This window comes from Symphodus melops (genome assembly GCF_947650265.1).
Source record: "Symphodus melops genome assembly, chromosome: 10".
In the NCBI taxonomy this organism is placed as follows: domain Eukaryota; kingdom Metazoa; phylum Chordata; class Actinopteri; order Labriformes; family Labridae; genus Symphodus; species Symphodus melops.
Genome location: NC_136700.1, coordinates 11,431,933 through 11,455,797, shown reverse-complemented (window position 1 = coordinate 11,455,797; position 23,865 = coordinate 11,431,933). Strand labels below are relative to the sequence as shown.

At 43.2% G+C, this 23,865-nt stretch overlaps 1 protein-coding gene across 3 annotated transcripts in view; it reads left to right on the top strand.

Annotated features, from left to right (window-relative positions):
- npas1 (neuronal PAS domain protein 1) overlaps positions 1-23,865 on the top strand; it is a 59,655-nt gene that overhangs the window by 20,073 nt on the left and 15,717 nt on the right. The window contains exons 1-4 of one of the 3 annotated variants that reach the window (XM_079354824.1): positions 2,916-3,138; positions 3,421-3,609; positions 12,628-12,783; positions 14,220-14,455. In XM_079354824.1, coding sequence (XP_079210950.1) covers positions 12,689-12,783; positions 14,220-14,455 — 331 coding nt within the window. In that variant the 5' untranslated portion in view covers positions 2,916-3,138; positions 3,421-3,609; positions 12,628-12,688. Of the gene's footprint in view, positions 1-2,915; positions 3,139-3,420; positions 3,610-12,627; positions 12,784-14,219; positions 14,456-23,865 lie in introns of those variants that run through there. The other 2 variants (XM_079354823.1, XM_079354825.1) reach the window with 2 other exon arrangements.

The window sequence follows — 23,865 nt, the reverse complement described above, 5'->3', positions numbered from 1 at the left end:
CTGCAGCCTGAGGTTTTAGATTTGTCACTTCCAGGAGCACCCTGATTTGTGAAGGGAACACCTGTAATGCTGCTCCGCGAGGCAAGCCTCTGGTCCTAAACTCAGCCTGTGAGGGCTCTAACACTCACTGGCACACACACACACACACACACACACACACACACACACGCTCACACGCTCACTCACTGACACACACACACACACACACACACACACACACACACACACGCACACACACACACACACGCACACACACACACACTCACTCAGAGTCAGATATTCCCTGCCAGTCTCCTTCAAGGACGCCTGGGGAAGACTTGGAGGACAAAATCACACACTCCCTCTTCCAGTGTCTCAGTTGCACTGCACTTCTAATGCAGACAGAAAGCCTCCTCCAAAGAGAATACAGGCTCACACGTCTCTCCTGCACACACACACACACTTACACACACTTAAACACACAGACATCCTAAAAGGCTCTTCCACCTTCACGTCCATGTGAGAAAGCAGGACATTTTCAGTCTATGTTGTGTCTCTTATTGTCCCTTTCTCTCCTGCTCTCAGCTGTTGAGAACTATTGAGTGTGTGTGTTGATGTGTGTGTGTGTGAAGTAGAGAGGGGGCTCACTGGGACTCTTTGACGACCTCATTCAGTGCCCCCCCCCCTTGGACCCGCCATGGCTGACATATCCAACAATGAGGCGGGAGGGTGGGAGTTGGACCAAAAAAAACCCCACTGAATGCGTCTTCATTTGCCTGAACTTTTCACACGTCTTTTTCTTTTGTTGCCGGCCGCCCGTTCTCTACAGTCCTACGAGCCACTCGGCCAGTTTCCGCTGGAAAAAGAGCCAACCAACACTTTTCCTCCCCACTCCGTCCCCCCCTTCTCTCCACCATGTTAAGCCCATTTTTAGCTTGACATAATCTGAAATGGTACTTAAGTGAATTTATGTCTACCTCAGTGCATTAACTTCTGCTATTTCCTCCTTTATGTTGCTGTTTTTTTCTTTTTTTTTGGGGCGGGTGCAACGATGAGGAGCAAGCGTAAGGGAGGGAGGGAGGGAGTGAAGAGATTTGAAACTCAGACCACGGAGTAGACAGCCTATCAGTATTCAGTAGAGAAAGTGAGTGATGGAGGGAGAGAGAGAGAGAGAGAGAGAGAGAGAGAGAGAGAGAGAGAGAGAAAAGGGAGGAGGGGGTGATGTATCAATATTCTGAGTAGTGTTTGAGGGCATGGGGAACGAACAGAGGAGGAGGGGGGGTTCTGTTGGGGAGAGAGAGTACTTGAGTGAGTCTCTGAGTGTGATTATTTGTTCACATTTACGCTGGCATGTGTGTGCGTATGTGCTGTTTGCCTTTGTGTGTGGTTGCGTGTCTTATCACATGTTGACTAAAAGTAGTGCATACTGTCAGTAGAAGAATGTCTATTACTGTGTTTACAAAAATCTGAATGCGTTATGTTGAGGTATATTGAATAGTGTATTTAATGTTCACGCTACATGACAGAGTCTGAAAGCAGCCGGCACTGACAAATTTACTTTATCCATGTTAGATGTGTCGGTTCATTTTTTTTTATACTGCCTAATCAAGCTCATTTAAGGCCCTCATCTGCCTGATTATAGGATCTGTTTAAAAAAAATCTTCAACAATGTAAGATGGCTCTTTCTAATACCCTGTTTTTCAAAAAGCATTTGAATAGTAGCAACTCATCCCATATACTGATCATTTTAATTTCAGTTTTAAAGGCGCACAGCAAATTTTTTGTCAACAAAAAAAGGGATGCTGGCACCACTGTTATTCATCGCAACACATTGTTTCTGAACTTTAAATCTGAGTCACAGTTTGATGCATCTCATTCCCTTAATGAACATTTGCTAAGCAGATTTTGTATGTTTTGTATGAAGTATGTTTAATCCAGTGTTGTTAACAGTCAAGAGCTTTAACGTTTAATGGTAGATGTTCGTATTATATATTTGTGCTATTTTTATTTTTTAAAAAACCCTTCAAACTAAAATTACGTGATTAGTGAAGAAATCCAAAGAGTCACATTGGTTGTGCTAAGTGTTAGTTTAGTTCTTAGATTAGTTTTCTCTATACGTTGATGTCAGCTTAGGATGGACTAAAAGTTGATTTACACTTTTTTTTTTATCAATTAAAGAAATAAATAATGAAAATATTCATCGTATTATCGCCTAATCATTTTTGTAGCAGTTCGGACAAACTGGACCAGGCCTCCTTTGTAATTTCGGGGGGTTAAAAAGCACTGATACTATAAGGGTCAATGTAGAGGTCAATGGAATATGTCAGGGGTTTCCAAATTGTTGCACAACAATTTTTAGTTACATATCAAAACACAATATTTAGTGTTACAACAAGGTTTCACTTAAAGTTTGGTTTTAGTAAGTCTGCAGGAATTAATATTTGTCCGTTTGATGCCATAAGCAAACTAGTGACAGTTTGTACATGTGTGTGTTTGCATGGGACAAGAGTCACAGTTTACAAGCCGTGTGCATGTGATGGAATCTCCCTCTTGTTTCAGTCATCCTTTTCCTCTCTCTCTCTCTCTCTCTCTCTCTCTCTCTCTCTCTCTCTCTCTCTCTTTCTTTTACTCCGGCTGCTAATCAGCATTTGAAAGGCAGCTTTGACACTGAGAAAGAAAGTGGTGGTGGGGGTGTGGTGCTGGGGCGAGGTGGGGGTAAACGAAAGCATGAGACACCGTGAGTTAGGGAGGGAGAGCTGGAGAGAGAATGAGGCGAAGGGGCTGTACAAGCATGCCTTTTATATTTACTAGTGACTGAGAGAGAGAGAAGGGGAGAGAGAGAGAGAGAGAGAGAGAGAGAGAGAGAGAGAGAGAGAGAGAGAGAGAGAGGAAGCAGCTGAAGGCAGAGACAACTGGTGTGCACGGCTTTCCCAAGAGGAAATGAAAAGAAAAAAGCACAGCGAGGAGAGTGAATGAGTGAGCTGGAGAGAGGAAGGGTGGGAGGGAGCATGCCGGCTGAAGAGAGAGAGAGAGAGAGAGAGAGAGAAATAGAGAGAGAGCAGGACGGAGAGAAAGAGAGAGCGAGAAAGAGATTCTCACACTGGCTGTGTCCTAATCCGAGTCCATCTCCAAGAAGCAACAGAGCAGAGTGTTGCTGAAGTGAGCCTGAGAGCCAGGGAGAGCTACATCAGCTTGTGTGCACACAACGCACACACACACTTTCTCTCTCTCTCTGCCCCTCTCTTACTCTGTCTCTCTCTGTCACACACACACACACACGCTTTTTTTTTTTCTCTTTTTTTTTTTTTTGCGAACCGGAGTCCACACGATGTGTCCGGCTGCACGGCCACAGCTTTTGTGAAAGTGAGGGGACCGACGCTGCCCCCCTCATCTCATCCTCCCTCTGGCTCACACACACCGTGTTTGTTTGCTGTGTTTAAGCCTGAGGTGCTGCTGGTGGAGTTAGTGGTGGGGAGGGGGCACTGCCAGGGCAGAGCAAGGGGCTCCGGAGTAGAAGAGGCGGAGGAGAGGAAGAGAAAGAAGAGGAGGAGGAGGAGGAGGAAGAAGAAGAAGAGAGACAAAGTGGATCAGATCAACAGCAGCAGACTGATCGCTGGAAATGCCCGTCAGGTGAGTTGATAATGGACTTACACACACAAACACACACATGCACAAGTATACACTCACTTTTCCACACACTTTATTTCCATGCAGACACACACACGCACAGTTGTAAAGTTCTTAAGTCAGATTTTGTTTGATTTTTGCATGTATAGTTTTAAATGAAAGGTTTCTGATAGGTTAATCATTTATTTCTTAATCTTCACTCAACTGTGTGAAAGAAGAGTTTTCAACTTTACACCTGAAGTGTGTTTTCTTTTTTCTCTGAGGTTAAATATCAGCATTTGTGCAGCAATGATAACTTTAGGTTCTGATAGATTACACAACTTTAATTATGAGCCCTCACGCAAATAGCAGAAGGTTGTCAAATTTATTCAGTAAAAGTTCAAAATGAGGAAACGACAGAAAGAGGATGGCAAGTTTTCTATTAAAATGAACCTTTTTTTTTTTGCTTTCCTGAGGTAGCTTTTTACTGTGAAAGCTTGTTTGAATAAACAATTAATAAAAAATGTAAATATTAATTTGCATATTTCAGCATCTAATGCACAACTTAGTAGCCTAATTTCATATAAAACAGTTTATATTAACAATGCAAGTAATCAGATGTTTAGACTAAATGTTGAAAGACACAAGGGGCTTTTTGCATTTCATCAATTTATTGTAACTAATTCACTGCAGAATATTTCAATTCTTTCTTTTACGATCATCCAAATAATTATGTCTGTTCATGTTCTGTGCTGAATGGCTATAGTAAAAATTACCGAAACACTTTCTCATAAAAAGTGTGTGTGCTTAAGTTTGAGATACAGAAGCAAGTGTGTGTGAGAGAGAGAGAGAGAGAGAGAGCGCGCGGCTGTGTGTCCGTCTCAACCTGCAAAGGCAGAATTGGTCACAGTTTACTGGCTTTGCAACATTCACTGCCTTCAGGGTGCTTGCAGCAGGTGGTTCAAAAATTGGGAGAATGAGTGTGACAAACGCGCTGTGTTCACCGCTGCTGTGCGGTAAATAATAACATCAACCATCACTAACTGATTTCAGGTTTTTTTTTTTCTTCTGATTTTTCTGATTTGAGACAGTTTTTATACATTTTAGAGTCTCTTACTTTGGGTGAAAGTCAGACTCTAAAAGAAGCCGAGCACAGATTTAACATTTTTTTATATGCATGGGTGTGTAAAAATGAGTTTCTAGATTCCTGCAAGATTCCCAGTTTGTGTTTGCACATGTGTCTGTCCATATGCCCATATTTGTGCTTTTGTCATACCCTCCTTGAATATTTATCCAGAATCTGGGTTGTTTGTTTTGTATAAATACTCCTGTGTTTGGAACTCGGCCCAGTAGCATCATTTGCACACACACACACCTGCAGAGAAAGCAGGTGCTTGAGATAAATGCAAAGCAAATAACTACCTGCAGCAAAGAGTCACTCTTTCAGGTGTCAGGATGAGGTGTCAAAGTGGTGCGATGAGTAAAAAGAGCAATGTCTGTTCATGCTCTTGTGTGATCTGACATTTACTGCGAAAAAGCAGTATTTTGTTTAACTTTTTCAGGATTTAACATTTTTATAAAAGTAATATATCTCCTTTTCAGTCGATATTCCTGTTTTGGAGATTGAAAACAGCAGCAATAAATGAATGTAGAAGCGCTGACACGAAACAGCTTGAGACCGTGTCATCACACGTCCGTGGTACAGTTTATACCCCGGACCACTGAGCCTCTAAGCTACTCCATCCGTTTCAACTCTCGCATGTGCAGGGCTCTTTGGTCGTGACCTCGCTTCAGGCCTTTTATATTAGACCCAGATGCAAGATTCTTCTTTGGCTTTTGGGTTTAAGGAGCTGCAGTTCATGCCAGCGGGCGACTGTGTGACAGACTCTGAATTGGATGACTTTGTGAAAGTAAAATTGTTGGCAAGAAAGTGCTCTGTTTGAAGACGGCAGACAAAAAGTAAAGTGAAAAAATGTTTAATATAAGGAGGCTGGAGTGGGGTTTTTTTTTCCAAGGGAAGGCAGATCAACCTGTTTTTTTTTTATATTTTTGGTGCAGGAGTGTATTTCTGATGATCTTGCAGGTTGACATCTGGTTTTCTTTGCCAGTTAAGAGTTCTTTTACTTAACTCTCCCATGAACAGAAAAAAAGTAATGTCAGTCATTTTCAAGTTATTTCAGCTGGAAGACAGTTACTTTTCGTGCCTTTCTGATATCCTCACAGGTAGACAGACAACTCACCACTTCCACTTTCTATGCTTCTCTTATTTGTCTTTTTCTATTGCTCCCTTATACACACACACTAAGGTGGTCAGAGTCTGCTGTGTTGACAGACAGCCGCTCACACACGCATTGCTCTCTCTGGCTGTGCCTGCCTGAGTGTCTGTGTGTGTGTGTGTCTGTGTGTGTAGGTGTGTGTGTGTGTGTGTGTGTGTGTGGGTAGCGTTGACAGACAGTGTGTGGGTCTGTGACAGAGGGTGTCAGCGTGGTGTCAGAGAGATGTGTTTAGTGTCACACTCTGCTGACCTGATCTCCGCTCGGACTGTCCGCTCCGGCCCCGCTGTGGCTCCTTACATAACCCCTGCTGTCATTCACACACCAGGCCTAAAGGGATCCACACACACACACACACACACACACACACACACACACACACACACACACAAAGGAACTTAGTGACGGGCACAAGATGTGAAGGCATCTGAAGTCACAGTCTCCTGCAAAATCAGGTGTTAAACTCTCTTTTGTTCTCTAATTTATACAAGGACGACAAAGGAAAAGTTTGAAAAATTAACACTAAATGTGAAAATATTTAGACAAAGCTTGAAGCTTCCAGCAGTGTGTGGGAATCTAGTACGAGGCCTGTGGTGATCGGGGTGTCCCCAGGGTGCTGCAAGACACCTACACAAGTTGTAAAACTCTTATCAAAAGTTTGACTCTGAACTCTGACTTTTGCACCCTGCTAATTGATGTGTCTGTATTAGCATTTGGACATCGCTGTGCAGAAGGAGTTTACTTTCAAGTCCATGCACACACTTGCATCTATGTGGTTGTGTGTGTGTGTGTGTTGGAGAGAGTGAGTGACCCTGTGTGCTGTGCTTTGGCCTGTGGTTATTTGAAGGTCAGCGCTGATGTGGTCTCTGCCTGCGGGAGTGGATTTACCATCTTCCTCCTTATAGAGAGAAACCTGCATCCACTTAGCCGACTCTCTCACACTCAGAGATCTTTCCAACTTATATCTGTATTTTTTTTTTTATTATTTATTATATTTAATCATTTTTCTGTTTGTTCAACATAAATAACTTTTAAAATTTGGCAAACATTTGAAAACAAACGTGACTACTTTTAGAATTCTCCCTGAGAAGCTTCTTTGATTGACCTCCCTGTTTGATCCTTTTCCTTCTTAAGCATTGTCTGACTTAGAGGTCAGAGTATTTAACCCCAGATTTTACAGCAGCTGTTGAACGTGTTCTGTTTGTCTTTTAGGCATAGATATCAGAAAGGTCAGGAATGGTTCACAACAGATTTAACGTTTGTTTTATAAACATTTTATTTCTATTATGGCTGTTTTGATTTTTGAAATGTTTTACTTCAGATCCTATTTCAACCTAAATTAAAGTTTATCATGTGGTTGTTTTGATGAGTTATGCGTTGAACTCTATAAATTACAGGACACATGTAGTGTGTGTTTACAGTTTTACTTACTGCAGACACAACATGATGCACTGTCAAATTACTGGCACCAAGTTGTTGAGCAATTCAAGTAAGACATTGTTTCTCTTATTTTTGCCAAAGCAGTTGTCACTCTTTTAATTTATAATAGCACTTTATAGAATGAAGGTTGCAACCTTATAATACTTGTTATGCTGCTTGAATTTTTTACACGACGAGGAATTTTTTTTTTTTTTCCAAAATCCACTCGAAGTTGTTCTTTATTTTTCAGGTTAATGTTGTAAATACGGCACACTGTTGTGTGTGGCTTCTTTGAACTTTATATTTAATACAGTGCAGGTGAAGGGGAGTGAATACTTTGTGTGTGCTGAGGCCGAGGTGGATGATAATTGTGACAGGCATGGATTGGATCTCGCGTAGCTCCACGCCCGTGAGGAGTGGACATCAAAGCGCATTCACCAAAGCACTCTGTAATAAAAGAAGAGGAGGAGAGCGATATTGATTACCATGGGTGAACATTAGCAAATCTCTTTCTCTCCTTTTTTTCATATACGTCTTCATCCGTCCATCACTCTTCTACTGCTCTCTCTGTCGCTCTCTCTCTCTCTCTCTCTCGTTTTCTTACTGGCTGATTTACCTCTCTCCACCTCAACTTATGCTTCCTTCATCCCCCATCCACACTCCAATCCCCCCTCTCTTATCATTTATTAATCACTGATCTCTTTATTCTGTATCCATCCAGGGAAGGGACAGTCCACACAGCCACTGTACACTGTTGGTTGTTATCATCATTCCTTTAAACCCTTCCCGAACCCTCCTCTTCCTCTCCATCAACGTGGAGATACCTAAGGGCAGGCGGGGTCACTCTGGTCCAATCTAACGTTGTATTGATTCCATTAGATAATTAATGACCCAGGCAGGGGCCAGGGAGGAGCAACGAGGGGGTTAGGAGAGAGGATGGGGGGCTGAGGATGATGGGAGAGGCAGAGAGGATGGAGGAAGGGGAGCAAGGGGTGGGGGGACGCCAAGGCCCTTGAGAGTTTGAGCGAAACCTTTGGTTTGGAATGATCCAGAGTCGTCAAGGTCAACCGCAGCCGGTGCTCGGATACGAAGGCAGAATGCGGAGCAAGTTGGAATACTGATAGCGATGGGGGGGGGGGGGGGGGGGGGGGCTTCATGTCCAGCAGCTGTCGATTGATCAGCGGCTGAAAAATTGTACATTAAAAAGTCTTTTGACTTCCAAATCTTGAGGTCCAACCAGGGCCGTAATGCATGATAAGTAGTTTTCAGCCCTCCAACCAGAATACCAAACTTCATCTCCCTGGACGCTTCAGACGTTCATTTACAACTACTCAACAACATGAAAGGCAAGATAGAAAACTAGCTACATCAAGTATTCTGTGCGTGTTATTTCCAACCGTGTTTGCTACATCTTCTATGATATTGAGCGTTCCCTATGTGATCAAATATTATTCACAGGAATATCTACATCGCTGTAGCATGTGAACTTCACTTCGACCTTAAGTTGAAGATAATTAGAGACGGGTGATGTTGATAAAGAGCTGTAATAGAGTCAGAAAATACTAATGCTCTATTTTCAGCCAAGTGACCGATGACTGAAAACAAGATACGTAAGAAGGAGGTGAGGTCCATTGTAGTTATCATGTCTATGCCAAACCAGCATCCCCGGAGCATTTTTCTCAGAGGGCTGTAATTGGAGAAGTGCAGATTAATCAGCTGTTCAATGCTCCTGTCATCTCATTCATGGGTTTTCAAAAGAAACTATTGAAAAATGTTGTCATGAACAAAATGCAGACTTGGTAAAACGCTATTTTAGCAAGGACTGCTGAAAGGCTAATCTCCACCAAGACTAGGTCTAAAAAGACGCAAGCTAACTAAAGCTAAAGAAAATACTCCTGTGTATTTTTTCCAGTTATCTAAAATGAAAAGTTAAAGATACAGGTTGTCCCTAAACCTCTTCTTCGTTCCTTTCTCGGGTAGTAAACTCCTCAGAACTTGACATAAATCATAACAACCTTCAGAATGCAAAATTTCATCCTCCCCTTTTCCTTCAGCTTGATCTTACTTGTCACCTTTGCACGATGGCAGTGTGCATGTAGTCTCTCTTGAGCTATGAAACCTCCTCTGCCTCCACATTCACAGTCTTGGCCAGCCTCTGTATTGGGCCCCAGGGGTTGAGGAGATGAGGCATAAAACAACCATGTCTCTACCTAGGGGAGCTGGTGGCGTGGCACCGGGGCTATTGTCTGTCTGCGTGCTGTTTGACTTAAATGTGTTCATTTGCCTGATGCCCCTAGCTCCCTGCGGGGAGGGGCAGCGCGGGGAGAGGAGGGGCAGGCTAACGAACCACTGACAGCTGGAGGCCCTAATTAAACGTCCCCGCAGAAAATAAACAGAGCGGGAGCCAAGCGAGCAGCCAGAGAGGGAACGCACGGCAAACAGCGGCTGTGCACGCTCGCCGCAGTGCCCTCCGCTCTGTTGCTGTTGAGGCCGTGCCAAAAGTGCATGGCTCTATAGGGCAGGGGTCTCAAACACACACTCACATAAACTACACTGATGAATATGGAGCACTGCAGCAACACATTGTGAACACCTGCGGTCACACTTGATACAGGTTGATCTCTACAGCTGTGGGCGCCGTATATTTTTACACTCGGTGCTCTCAGAAGTCACACTTTTCCTTTTCCATATATTTCCCACTGAGCCGTTACAGAATAAGTCGACTCAGCTCTACTCAGCGGATTGTTTCACACTCCGTGTCCAGATGACACTTCTGACATTCAGCCTGTTGTTGCTGCCTGCTAGCTAGCCAGAGCATTGGCAGTCAAAGTGGCGGGGTCCATTTGGGTGAGTGCATTAATGGGCCGCCCAACCTGCGACAAGGTTATGAGGCTGATTGAATAATTACTGTGGAGGCCCCTGTCCATTACGCCCCTGTGTCTGCTCTGATAGAGGGAGAGATAGAGAGATAGCTCGAGACAGAAAGATAGAGGGAGAGATTAGATAAGCACAGATAGGGTCAATTAAGAGATAAACATACAAGTATGGGATGGAAAAAGGTCTTGCATGTGTGTATGTGTGGGTGAAAACTTCAGGGTAAATTGTTCCCGTCCTCTGTCTCCTTTTTAATCCCTCCATCCTACTGTATGCAGCCGGAATTGACATGTAGCACATTTAGCCAGGTGAGATAGAGAAGGTGACAGAGGTGAAGTTGTTAGACAGAGGTGTGCTGCCCTCAGCTCGACCCTGTCTCCTCTTCAACAGAGTCTTCGTGAAAAAGCACTGTCAGTGTCTCAGTGTGCAAGCTTTAGACAAGCAGATATAGGTTTCCTATATTTGAGTGAAGCCGCAGCCTTAAACATTAGCCAGGGACAAAATATTCTGTCAATGTAAGCACCCTGCGTAAGGGTTAAGTCTTGTGTCAGAAAATTCCCTCTGATTTATCAGTTTAGCGTCTACCACTCTCTTAGTGACTTAGATCTAATTATTTGGCGATCACTTTTAAGTCATTAAAATCTGATGAAACCAAATTCAAGCTGACAATTTGCTCCTAAAGTTCAGAAAGTTAATCATAATTAATCATTAACTTAAAAAAAGGACAGTTTAGCAGAGATACAGCCTGAATGCTAAGGTTAACGCTACTGTGAGGTTAGTGTAGCACATTGTCTCTCTATTGATATTATCTTGCATGTTAAGTAATGTTTTCTGACAACAACCTCATTCTGCTTGGTTTCAATTGGTATCTCAAAGATACCACTTAGTGTGAAATGATGGAAAATGTTTCCAATGGCACTACCGGTCTGCACACTGTAGATGGCTCTGTCTGACCCAAACTGGGCGCTGCCTGGTAAAGACAGGCATTGCCAGAAACTACATGGAAATAATCAGTCTAATTACAGATATTCTGGTAAACTTTAGCTGCAGTATTGTCTTGTTTAGTTATCACTGTTTGATGGTTTTACCTCTAGGCTCCTGAAAAGAGACAGGTAATGCAGGGAGGAGAGAGTTGGGAATGACTTTCAGCAAAAGGGACGAGGTCGGATTAGAACTCAGGCAACTGCGATGTGGAGTATAGTCTCTTTAAATGGGGAGCGCGGCAGAAACTGCTAGCTGGCACCCAGCAGTTACCATTTGTTCAGTTTCTACTGAGGCCATTCTTTCTTGCACTGACCATAAACGTTATCAGTTAAAATAATACATTTTTACTTATTTTATTTCAGCCTTTAACTACTAAAGGTACATGACCCGACCTACCCTTTTACCAGCTTTTCTCTGGGGTGAATCCCACGTTGACTCCTCTGCCTTTGAAATTGGTCCAAGAAGTTTTCCTGCATACATTTTTACACTGGCTGTTTAAGCCTAGATTTGTGGAATGATATCTGCCAAACCTGCCCGGCATCTGCTGACCCCTCTTAGCCAAGGTCAACATGGCAATGCTCAAACTGGAGACATAATCCATTTTCCTCTGCCCCGGCAAAGCTCCGCTGAGTTGATTGTGCTGACCCAGCCGGGCCAAATAGTGAGAGAGATAGAGAGTGAGAGGAAGTAAGAGAGGGCATCTCAGGCCCAAGGGCATGACACGGGTGTGCTCGGGGCCACACCAGCCCTTTAAATGTCAACACAGCAATGAGGGGAGGGTGACGGGTGAGGAGCAAGGCTTTCTTTGAAGACATTTGAAGAATATTGGCAACTTTTACCAAGGGAGAAGGTGTCGGAGACTGGCAAAAGGTATCGATAGATGTGGAGGAGGAGGCATTGGATGGGATGTGCCTCATTTTTGGAGGTGTTTGTTTCAAAGTCTAGACGCAGACAAGTTTGCAAATCCTCTGGGGTCATCGTGGGGTTTGACTTCTGGGGTTTTCAGCTTAATTTTGGCTTCAAAGGTGGCTTAGTGTTTTGTTTTATGTCTTTTACCCTGGGAACAGTCCCTGATCTTTAAGTAGGGAAGTCCGTACAGTACCTAATTGCTCTCTGTCAACCTTACATCCTTTTTTTCCCTTTTCTTTCCTTTCTCTCTCTCTTTCTTTCTCCCTCTTTGTTGAATAAGGCTGCTGGTTTCACCAAGCATATTCAGTAAAGGGATTTTTCAAATAGATAGTGAGAAATTTTAAGATGAGTTTACATCCAAGCAGATTAATATTAATGATATTCTTAAACAAATCCCTTATATGTAAATGTGCAACTGGAGATGTAACGCATTTTCTTAATTGAGAAAAAAACGTTTTGAACATCCCAAAAATGCCTGAAGTTGTATCTTATTTTATAGCTTTCAATAGACCCTTCACTTACATTACTCAGAACTCTAACTTATGTTCCTCTTTCCTCTGTTGTCTCTCATTTTGAACTCAAGGTCCGTCACACCCTCAGCCAATCAGAGCCTTCGTTAACGCCGACGTCGGCACGTGATTGGGATGGCGACCATGCCGTTTGTCAGCGAGGGGAAGTGTGTGAGTGTGGAGTGGGATTTCCTGCAAGGACTACTGGCCAAGCCTCCCACCTTGCCCTGGTGAGACATACGACACACACACACACACACACAAACACACACACACACACACACACACACACACACACACACACACACACACACACACACACACACATAAAGATACTGTATAAGCCTAAATGCATGCCTGTGAATTAATTTCCACAAGGTGAAATCACTAGCACCCTTGCACACAGTGACAGCCTGAAGAAGAATTTCTTTTCAATGAAACACAACCTAGAAGACATAAGTCTGATCTTGTTGCTGCTTCATGTAACTGTTATTGTTGCCCACCTGCCAATCCTCTCAGAGCCATGAATCCCCCTCCCCTTAGCAGGAGATTAAGTAAATTTGGCCGGAATTATTAATGGGCAGTCATTTACAGGCGGATATAAAAACTAAGCAGAATCAATGTGTGCGTATTGATTGTTCTCTGTGGCCAGGGTCGAGCCAGTATAATAATGAGATGTTACAGAGGCTGGCAGCATGAGTCCACACACATACACACACGCGCACACACAGTGTACCCTTAATAGAGAATAGCAGGAAGAAATACAACATCTGTGTCAGCTGATTAATATACAAACATATGTACAAACAGAATATACAGCCCTTTTCTCTGTTCTTTCCCTTCTTTGCGCACATGTAGTGGTCTTACATGGGAGGGGAATCAACAACACAGACACGAGGGAGAAAGGCTGGTCCGTCCTGCTCCTCTGGCTGTCTTTCTCACAAACACACACACACACACACGCCCCGCACACACACGCACGATTTATTCCAGCGCGGCACCAACACAAATTGTGAAGTGGCTGTGACAACATAATTCCACCACTCAAGCCCCATTGAGGAGAGTCAATACCCAATCAGAGAGACAGGCTACCTGAGCCCCGGCCCCCCTCTGTCACTCCGCCCCTCCCTCTCCTATTGATCCCTCAATCACGGTTTCAGCTCACCAGCCCGGGTCCAGATGAGAGAGAGAGAGAGAGAGGAAAGGGGGGAGATAGGGGTAGATCAAGTGGAGGAAAGTGTGAGATAGTCAGCGAGAGATTGTATGTGTGTGTTCACATATTGGATTTTGGAGCAAATGGCATTATTAGGACTCTGCTTCGAAGCAGAGGGACAGAGTTTGTCTGTAATTACGAAGGCAATCTGTAGAAGGGCAGGATGGAGATTGTTTCAAAAGAATTGCAGGAGCTATTAATATCATGTGTATTTATGGAATTACTTTCTGAGCGGAGCTCAGGTCATTTATACAGAGCAAGAATCAATCTACAGGTGGTCAGTAAAAGGCCATTAAGTGATACCCTTTACTGGTTCAGCATATTTCTCTGCCCTTTTTCCTGTTCTTTCTCCTCCCTTTGTTTCTGGCCATTACCACATTTTTTGTCCCTTCTCACCCTTTCACACTTTTTTCACAACCCCCCCCCCCCAAAACCCCTTCTGCTCCTCCGCAGTCTCCAGAACCTGCGTAAAGAGAAGTCTCGTAATGCAGCTCGTTCGCGGCGGGGGAAGGAGAACTTTGAGTTCTTCGAGCTGGCCAAGATGCTGCCTCTGCCTGGCGCCATTACCAGCCAGTTGGACAAGGCCTCGGTCATCCGGCTGACCATCAGCTACCTGCACATGCGCACCTTTGCCAGCCAAGGGGACCCGCCCTGGAGCCCACTGATGGAGGGAGACAGCAACTGCAAAGGTAAGCTAAAGGGATTCAGATCACATAAAACTCTCACAGTGCTTTATTTTCTTACAATAGACTGCTGATTTCTTTTCACATTTGCCCTTCAGAGGAAATACGCTTTAACAATATAACATCCATTGCAATATAGCATCTTATTGTACGTTATCTGCTCTTTTATTAAACATGTAATTAGACCCTCTGGTTATGTACAAGTTTATGATACACGCTGCATCTTCCACCAGTGCTGAGGTGTACACATGTCATTTCAAGCTACCCAGGAGACACTTTTGCAAATGAATTTCTTTCAGTCTGTTTCATCACCTGATTAAAACTACTGATAAGAGCTTTAATTGTGGTTTCATGTCATGTCTCAGATCAGGATTCATGCGGCTCACCCTATAAAATGCTGCACAGACCTTTAGCCAACAGACACAAAAGCCGTGTTTCAACTAACACGTCCCTTCTCAATCAAAAGTGATCTGCAGCAGTCCGCCCATTTACTCCCACCCACAGAGACAACCTATGCCAAAAACATGTGTGAGGACCAGGACAATTATCACATCCTCTGTGACCATAATTACTCGTACTACCCAAGCACATGTTTATTCACAGGCCTGTTAACATACATGTTCCTATAATCATACAAAGACTCTCCACAGGCTGGTGGGAGAAGGATTTATGTATTGAGTAGAAGTGTGAAAGTGTGTGTGTTTGTATGTATGTGTAAGAAGGAGTTTGATAATACACATAGAGAGAAAGAACTATTGGTGCGATTTTTAATTACATAAATTAACCATATAACGAGGACAGTGTAATTATAAAGCCTGTCTAATTGCTACTATTACTGGGGGGAAACGATGCTGCTACAATTAGAGGTGTGTGCGTTTGTGTGTTCATGCCCGGTTCTTGACCAATTTGTGGAAATGTGCGCAAAAAAAGTGTGTCATGTTGAAGCCATGCTGGTGTGTGACAGTGAATTCCCACCATATAAACCACACATCTCTGTTCAGATGTTGATTTTTAAAGATTTTGGGAAGGTTTTGGGCGAAATATTTAAATCGTTACTGATGCAATACCCAAATATACCAAACTTTGATCCAGATCATTGAAGTTGTAATTAGAAGAATTTCATTTTATTGGAAAGGCCTTTTAATGACCAAACATGTCTTCATCCCCAGATGAAGTGATCTCATTGGTTTGGGTAGTATTTAATGAGTTTCAGAGATGCAGGAAAGACAGTGATGTGACTGTGTCAGATGAACTTTGAGCTCTTTCACAGAGTCTGAGTGGAGACGTTCACAAACTGAGACTACAGCAACTGTGAGAGGACGTTTCTATCGTCATGATAGCTGCAAACACGGTGAGAGTGAACGGAGACAAGTCGACCGTTTGACCAAATCACGTGTTCCTGCTCACAGTCATGACAGCAGAGAGAGGAGCTGGTAGCTGCAGCTAGCATTTTATGACTTTCTTAAACGTTTACCCAGCCTGTGGCGGATAGCCCTCTGAAATGTACTCACTAAACTGAAAATCTACCCGCATTTGGCGCTTGACTGGTGTTGATTTCGGACCCTGATTGCTGCGATTCATTTTTTAAAGTATCAATGTGAGCCATGACACTTTTGAATTGATTTTTAACTGCTTCACGATTAATCTTACATCCCTACTTAATGGTCCTTTGGAAGGCCTCATTCACAGCAGACATTTTGACTTGCTATTGCAGGTGTTTTACATTTTTTGCACAGGGGAATTACATTTAAACGTGCTCAATGCACAACTTTATTTAAAACAGAAAGACAGAATGATGTTTATTCAGCTCTGTGAGAAGTAAAAGGCTCTTGTTTTTGCTGCTGCTTTGTTTGTTTGTTACAAGTGATATGTTGCTTGGCTGAGGGCATCTACCTGCGCAGGTGGGATTATCCCTATTTCTAAAAACAGGATATGATGTTTGCACAAACATAAAATGGGACCTGTCAACAAATGGTCTTTTTAATGTTAGACAGTGTTCGACAAAGACACTGTTGAATAAGCACTGGTGCAAATGATTTCGCACATGATAGATGAGTTCTGATTGGCTGGCTCAGACTCAGGGTTCTGGCAAGTTGGCTCACTATCACATCACTGTCATGTGGAAACTTTTCATTTCATTTCATTTATTGTCCACGGTGTGGAAATTTGTCTTTGGTCTCATAAAAAACAACAACAAGCAGAACACCAACAACAACAACAACACTTACACACAGACATCTTCAGGGCAAAAGGCAGGACAGCAATGACAGATACATTACAACACATCAACGGGACATGGTGTTAAGTGCCCCAATTACATTGGGAATAAAGGAATATTTGAAAATATTGCGATTTGCCCTTGGCACTTTGTAACGTCTACCAGAGGGGAGAAGTTCAAACTCCCTATTGAGTGGATGAGAGGGATCGTTTGCTATTTTGACAGCTTTTTTCCTAAGCACTTCCTCATACATGCAACCTAATTGTGTCTGTGTTGTCCCTATGATTTTTGAGGCAAGGTTTACTATTCTCTGCAGCTGGCTTCTTCCTTTTATGTTTAGATTACAAAGCATTTCTTTAACGTTTTTACTAACTCGTGCTTTTGCTGCTATTGCATGCACAACCACGACAACAGAATACTTAAAGTCCATGTAAACACATTAATTGATCTTTTAAATGTTTATTGCGACAGCTTTAAACCAAACATACCATATTGAAATATCTCATTTTATATAAATCATTACAAAGCCCTTTTCTAAAAAGAACATACATGATCAAGGGTGAATCCAGAGATTCATCCCTGTCCAATCAGACATGCAGCGCTTCACAGTCGGAATGTCTGAGTGATATCCATACGTACTCTGACACACAGTCATGGCTTTGACTGAGCTCCACACGTAGCGAATTGTTCTGCTTTTCTTGGCCTTGACAGAAGGAAAAAGCTGCTGTTTAGAAAAATCGGTGTCGAGTAGCCTTGTTGTCCCATGCATAAGCTGGAAGTGAAGTAGAAAGACAAATGTGAGTTGTGCTGCTTACACTACAATGAGAAGCTCGGTACAAATACAAACCATAGCTGTAAATATATAGAGTCCTGCAGCAGCTTCGTGAAGGTCACAGATATTGTGAGGCATTTAAAAGCACCATGAATTGCAGCGTGTTCTACCTGCAAATACCATTAGAGTCTGAACTGTTTCAGGTATTTCTTCTACTGATATCTTGAGTCACTTATTAAATGCTTGGAGATTTCTACAAGCTGGTCGTACAGCCACAGCAAAGCCAAGGCTGAAATTGCAATGCTAATTTGGACATCAGTTTGAACAAGTCTACCCACAATGCATTGGCAGGGTTTTTAAGTGTGATGCATGACTTTAATTCTGTTAGTGGAATGTGGTCAGAGTTCCAGCTGAAAAGGAGAGGAGGGGAAGGGACCGATGTAGAAGGAATAAAGAGGAGAGGATGAAGAGGGAGTGTGAGGAAAGGAGGTGGGGGATGTTGCATTCCTCCACTCTCTCCCTCATGTCCGAGGGTTTTTGGACGGGCGAGGGCCAGTGGAGAGCGGAGAGGAAGGTGGAGGATGGAGTAAAGGAGAGGGATGTAGGGAGGGAAGGGGAGGGGCCGGTGTGGCTTTTGTCTGCTTCCCACGTTTCAAAGCCAGTCTTGAAAAATGAATAGACAGAGGAAAATCAATTGCATGACCTTCACAGAGAGAGAAGGAGGAGAGAGACAGATTATGGAAGGAGGGAGCAAACGAAAAAAGAAAGGAAGGAAAGTAAAATGACCCATGATATTCATTCCATTCACTGTGTGTTAGTATGTGTGTTCTTGAATGTATTCACAGAGCACATCGAAGGACTCAACCTTTTTATTTGAGATCATTTATGTTTCAAAACCTTGATGTATTGAGTCAATTCTGCTTTAGGGGAGAGTTGTTTTTGTTCTATTTGCCTCCCTGTTTAAATTTCCAGTGAACATATAATTATTGTGTATTTTAAACCAATTTGTTTATCTTTTTTAGCTTTGACTTTATTATTAGTCATTCATCTAACACACTTATGGCTGAGAAAAGGGAACATCAACGGCATTGTAAATTAAACAATTTTAACCCATTAATAATGAGTTAGAGTTGAACCAAACACTGAATAAGACAACAGTTGCTCATGAATACACTAAGTTGAGGAGGTTTTAAATGCAAAAACCGTGTACTGTAAGACATTCTAGTCTTGAACATTTGAAGCATCTTTCACCTCTAACTCACTGACAGTGATTAAGAGATGGATGTGGCTGACTGACACCTAACCATTATGTTGACTACTGTTTATAATCCTCTCATTTTGCACCATTGTTGTTGCCATTTTGTTTATTTCAGTCAAAACTGACTATATTGGAGATGTTGGAGTTTAAGTTCAGTGACTGAAATTAGCAACTATCAGGCAGCTATATTCCCACTAACTCAAACATCATTGCCCTTTGTGTTTCTTAGTTCCTGACATGATTTGAACCAGTTAAATTTGAAACTGTTTTTATAAACACAAAGAAGCCTACTGCACATGTTATTGTTAACCCTTTAGATTTATCATGGCGTTGTATGGTAAATTAACAATTCGCCAACACGGATTTTTAACAAATTCACGATATTAATAAAATTCAGATATTGACCTGCTGACTGGCTGCATTATAGGTCATCCATGTAAACAAATGGAACACTGCGACAAGCAATGATAAAATAGCATGTCAAATACATTTTTATCACACATGGTTTCTGTCTTTTTAAAGAGTTCATGTCATGCGAGTTTATGTGAGAAGTTTAACGTGTGTTTTGGGTGTCAGATTTCCTTCTGCACGTCTTGACTTTCAACGATATCAGCAGCGCAATATGTCAGGGCCAACAAGGGGATGTTTTTGGCAACAGTGTTGTATAATGGAGGGAGATAGAGCCTTATTCATACACAGTCTATGATCGCAATGCACTTCATCCTGTCAGCCTGCACTTAAGTAGCACAGTAGCCCCACTGATGATTAGCTCAGTGAACACAGTCCTATCATAATGGGCATCAACTTTTGCTAACAAGTAGAATTAAAAACAAGAAGTCATTTTATTGGTCAGGTTATTATACATGAAAATAGTGACATTTCTGTTCAAGTACATTTTGCAGTTGATGTAATACTTGGAACACCACTATCTACAACTACTCAGTCTTTATTAAGAAAGTGCAACAGAGTAGCTGGAGATTCCCCTCAGTATTTTACAAGGTACAGTACAATGACAGCTCACAGCACTAACAGGGCCAGCTCAAGTGTTTTACTGTCTCTGTTAGTGAGGTCAAACACACCTCTATCCTCCCCAGCCATGGTGACATTGACTTTCATTCCCTCTCCCTTCTCTCTCACCCTCGTCTCCTTTCTTTCATTGCCTCTGTCTCCCTCGCCCCTCGTCTCCCTTCTGTGTCCCCCACCTCTTCTTTCTCCCTGCGTCTGCCTCCCCTCTAATTCACGGCGTTTAAAGCAGCCAGGGCTTTTAAGGGAAGTTAATTGCACTCAAATTATGTTCGACCGCAACAAGAAGCAAGGGAGGAGAGCCAGAGATAGAGATAGAGTAGAGCTAGAAGGAGGGGAGGGATGGACGTCAGGGAGAGAAGATAATTGCGACACAGGGACACCACGATTAGGGTCACTCTTTCTCTCTCTCTCTGTCTGTCGAACAGCCCAAACATCACATTTGGATGCTAGTAAACAACTTGGCAGGTGATCAGGCTCTTGTTTTGAAAGGATAAAACTACGACAGCCTAAGCCAGACTTGTGGGACAAAGATGGAGAATAAGACAGAGAAATAAGAGAATGAGTGGGGAAAAAAAGAGGGCTCGCTATTATCTGTTATGCCTCCATGGAAACATTCTAACCTGGTTCAAAAGGTTGGGAGGGTGCAAAGATGGGCAGTGTGTGTATAAATGGTCATGTGTATGCTGAAAAGGAATGTGTGTGTGTGTGTGTGTGTGTGTGTGTGTGTGTGTGTGTGTGTGTGTGTGTGTGTGTGTGTGTGTGTGTGTGTGTGTGTGTGTGTGTGTGTGTGTGTGTGTGTGTGTGTGTGTGTGTGTGTGTGTGTGTGTGTGTGTGTGTGTGAGGCCATTACTCATGAACTTAACTGGGAGTAAATTATGTATAAGACAGAGGTATAATGAAAATCATTCAAATGAAAATTCTATCTTTTCTCCTGGTGGAGCACTGGGGGAGACCCCAAGAATTGACCTGCGAGTCAGACTATAATTAACGTGTCTGATCGCACCCGGTCCTATTCTGTCTCGTACTCTCACAATAAAATTACACCTCAGACAGAGTCCTGGTGAGCCAATGAAACGGGAGTGTGACAAGAGACGTGCACAGGGCTGCATAAACAACCATGCACATATGTTTAATAAGCCTACATACTGCTTTACTAGAGCAATTTAAAACCGACGCATACAAGTCCTGTATGACTTCAATAAAATACCTTGCTGATTTCTCACTTTTTAATTTCAATGTGCTTGTGTCTGAAAATCAGAATTTGCCACAAAAGCGAAAAAACTGTGTGAGATATGTGACACAGTTCCATCTGAAGCTGCTTAAAACAAGCTTAGATTTCAAAAGTCTGTAAACAGATTTCCAGAGGCTGAACTGATGAGGAAAGCATGTAAAAGTAAGGGAAATTCAAAGCAGGCGAGTGGGAGGGGCTTATCATGTTTACATCGCACAACCAGAAGTCGATAACTCCAATAATTGTGCATACAACAGCTTCAAACTTGTCCCTCTGTAGTTGATACTTTGGATACATCCAATAACTAAAAAAAGGCAGAAACTGTCCTTATACTGTAGCATCAAACTTTGCTTCACTCACCATCTTGTAAACATTACGACTGCAGCATCTTTTTCTCATTTTTTAACGTTATTTCTCGCCCCCTGAGACCTCTGCCAACCCCTCGTCCTGTCCTCATTTACAGTTTTACAGTTGTGTGCCCATTTTAGGGTTGTTCCTGGCTGTCTGTCCAAAACAAGCTGAGGGCTATTTGTGATGTTCGGGTAAACCTCTATGTTTTTGTTTTCTCATCTTGCACAACATAAGAAGCTCTTAGTTGCTAAGTCATAGTGCGGAACGATGACGACTACATTGACAGTTTGGAAGAGGTGGCAGAAACTCTACAAAATAACGAAAGCTTCTTTTTTTTTGTCAATTTGGGCTTCGTTAACAATAATGCTGGTGCACTTAATTTTAATTTGACCGAAATTAAATAACTTTGCTAAACTGTCAACACATGCCTGAATGTTGATCTGCGTGTGTTTTTCTTGTCCTGTGTCACATCTTTGTATAAGCTGCTGCATCTCCAGATCTTAGATACTTACAGTAAGAGTGGAGGCCCAAAATCTCAAAAGCAGAAGGGCCAAAGTGTAGAGAGGGTTTTTTTTCTTCAATGGTTTTCAACCAAAAGTTGTTTATATAATATAAATTATAATAATCAAGAATACAAACAAAATCATCCAAAGCCCCCTACCGCTTTATCCTTCAAGCATACACACATACACACAGTCACACGTATAGAAACAGTGGTTCACAGCACTACAGAAGGATCTTTGTTCTCTCTGGGTTAGATACAAACACACACTCTTGCACACATTCTTGCGTGTGTCCACACACCCACACAAACACACACACCAGGTCCAGTGTTTTGGTTTCCTGGCTGCCCTATTGTACCCTGGCAGTCTTTAATAAATGGTCCTCTGTGTATTTGTGTGAGTGTGTGTGCGTATGTTTGTGTGTGTGTGTGTGTGTGTGTGTGTATGCGAGTGTGAAGACTCATCCGTCAGCCCTCCTGGCCTCATGTCACATCCAGCGTTTCCTTCGCCCCGCTGACACTACTCAGCACACTACACCTGCACTCCTCCAGGGATGAAAGAAGAATCACACACACACACACACACACACACACACACGCACAAACACACACACACAGTGTTGCTTCTCTTCAATCATACGACATGCACTAACAGTAATGTTTGCATGTTTTTCATCTGTTCTCACATGGACATGATGGGGGTTGCTTCCTCCAGACTTCCCAGTGCTGCAGCTCCGTCGCAGCCCCACGAGAGAGCCTGATAGGTAGGCAGAGAGCGAGAGGGCCCCCCCCCTCCCTCCAGGCAGAAACTGACTGGGCTGGAGGGTCCCAGCACCAGACCCCCTTTCATAGCCCTGAATGGACTTGCCTTATTTATATTCACACTCTGTCACACAGGGGGACCCCAATCTCACAATGCCACTGTGGCTTTGTCCGGCAACTCTGTATTTATGTGAGTGTGAGAGTGTGTGAGTTTGTGTGTGTGTGTGTGTGTGTGTGTGTGTGTGTGCCTGGGTATTTATGTTGTTTAATCGAAGGGCATGTTGCCGCTGTGTAGTCTGTGCATGAGAATTCATTGCTGTGTGTGTGTGTGTGTGTGAGAGAGAGAGAGAGAGAGAGAGAGAGTGTGTTTGTGTGTGTCTATAGCTCTAATGGAATGCCTCCCTTTTCTATTCACCCACATCACAAGAAGGCAGCTGGGCAATATGTGTGTGTGTGTGTGTGTGTGTGTGTGTGTGCGTGTGTGTGTGTGTTCTGAGCCTCCCTCTGTGTTCAGTTGTAACCCAGAGCTGCACTTTCATTTTCCTGTCATAACGTGTATTGATTTCCCTCAGCCTTGCAGCGACACACACATACGTAAACACAGAGAGATATCCAATGATCCAGAAGTCACAGACAGACAGACAGACAGACAGACACACACACACACACGTGCACACACACACACACACACACTCACTCATATGCTCTTAAACACACAAATACACACCTAGTTTGTCTCTGTCGGATAAGGAACATTGTGTTCAAAAAGCAGCCCCTGTTGGTGTGAGATTAGTATGCTCTTCACTCTTATAATCACACATGCACAGGTGCGCGCGCACACACACACACCCTTGCATCACACACTCTTTTTGACATAAAACAGTAAATACGGCTGATTGCTAAATTAATCTTGCACGTCAGCGCAGCCCCTCATGGCCACGTTTGCTCGGTAGAAAGGGATCATGCTTCCTTTCCACAGTGTTTTCTCATTTTCCTGTCGTACCCTCTCCGCTCCTCTCATACCTATCTTCACCCCCCCCCCCCCCCCCCCCCCCCCCCCCCCCCCCCCCCCCCCCCCCACACACACACACACACACACACACACACACACTCCTCCCCTTGCCTAACCACCTCCAACTCTATTTGTATTGTAATTGCCTTGGTAAACAGGACCACTTTGGCACTGAAGCAGCTCTGATAGCTCATGTTTTGGATGCACTGAGGGTGGCGATGCAGACACTATGAGTGTGTGTGTGAGTGTTTGTTTGCGTACCTGGCAGAAATTGGCAACACACA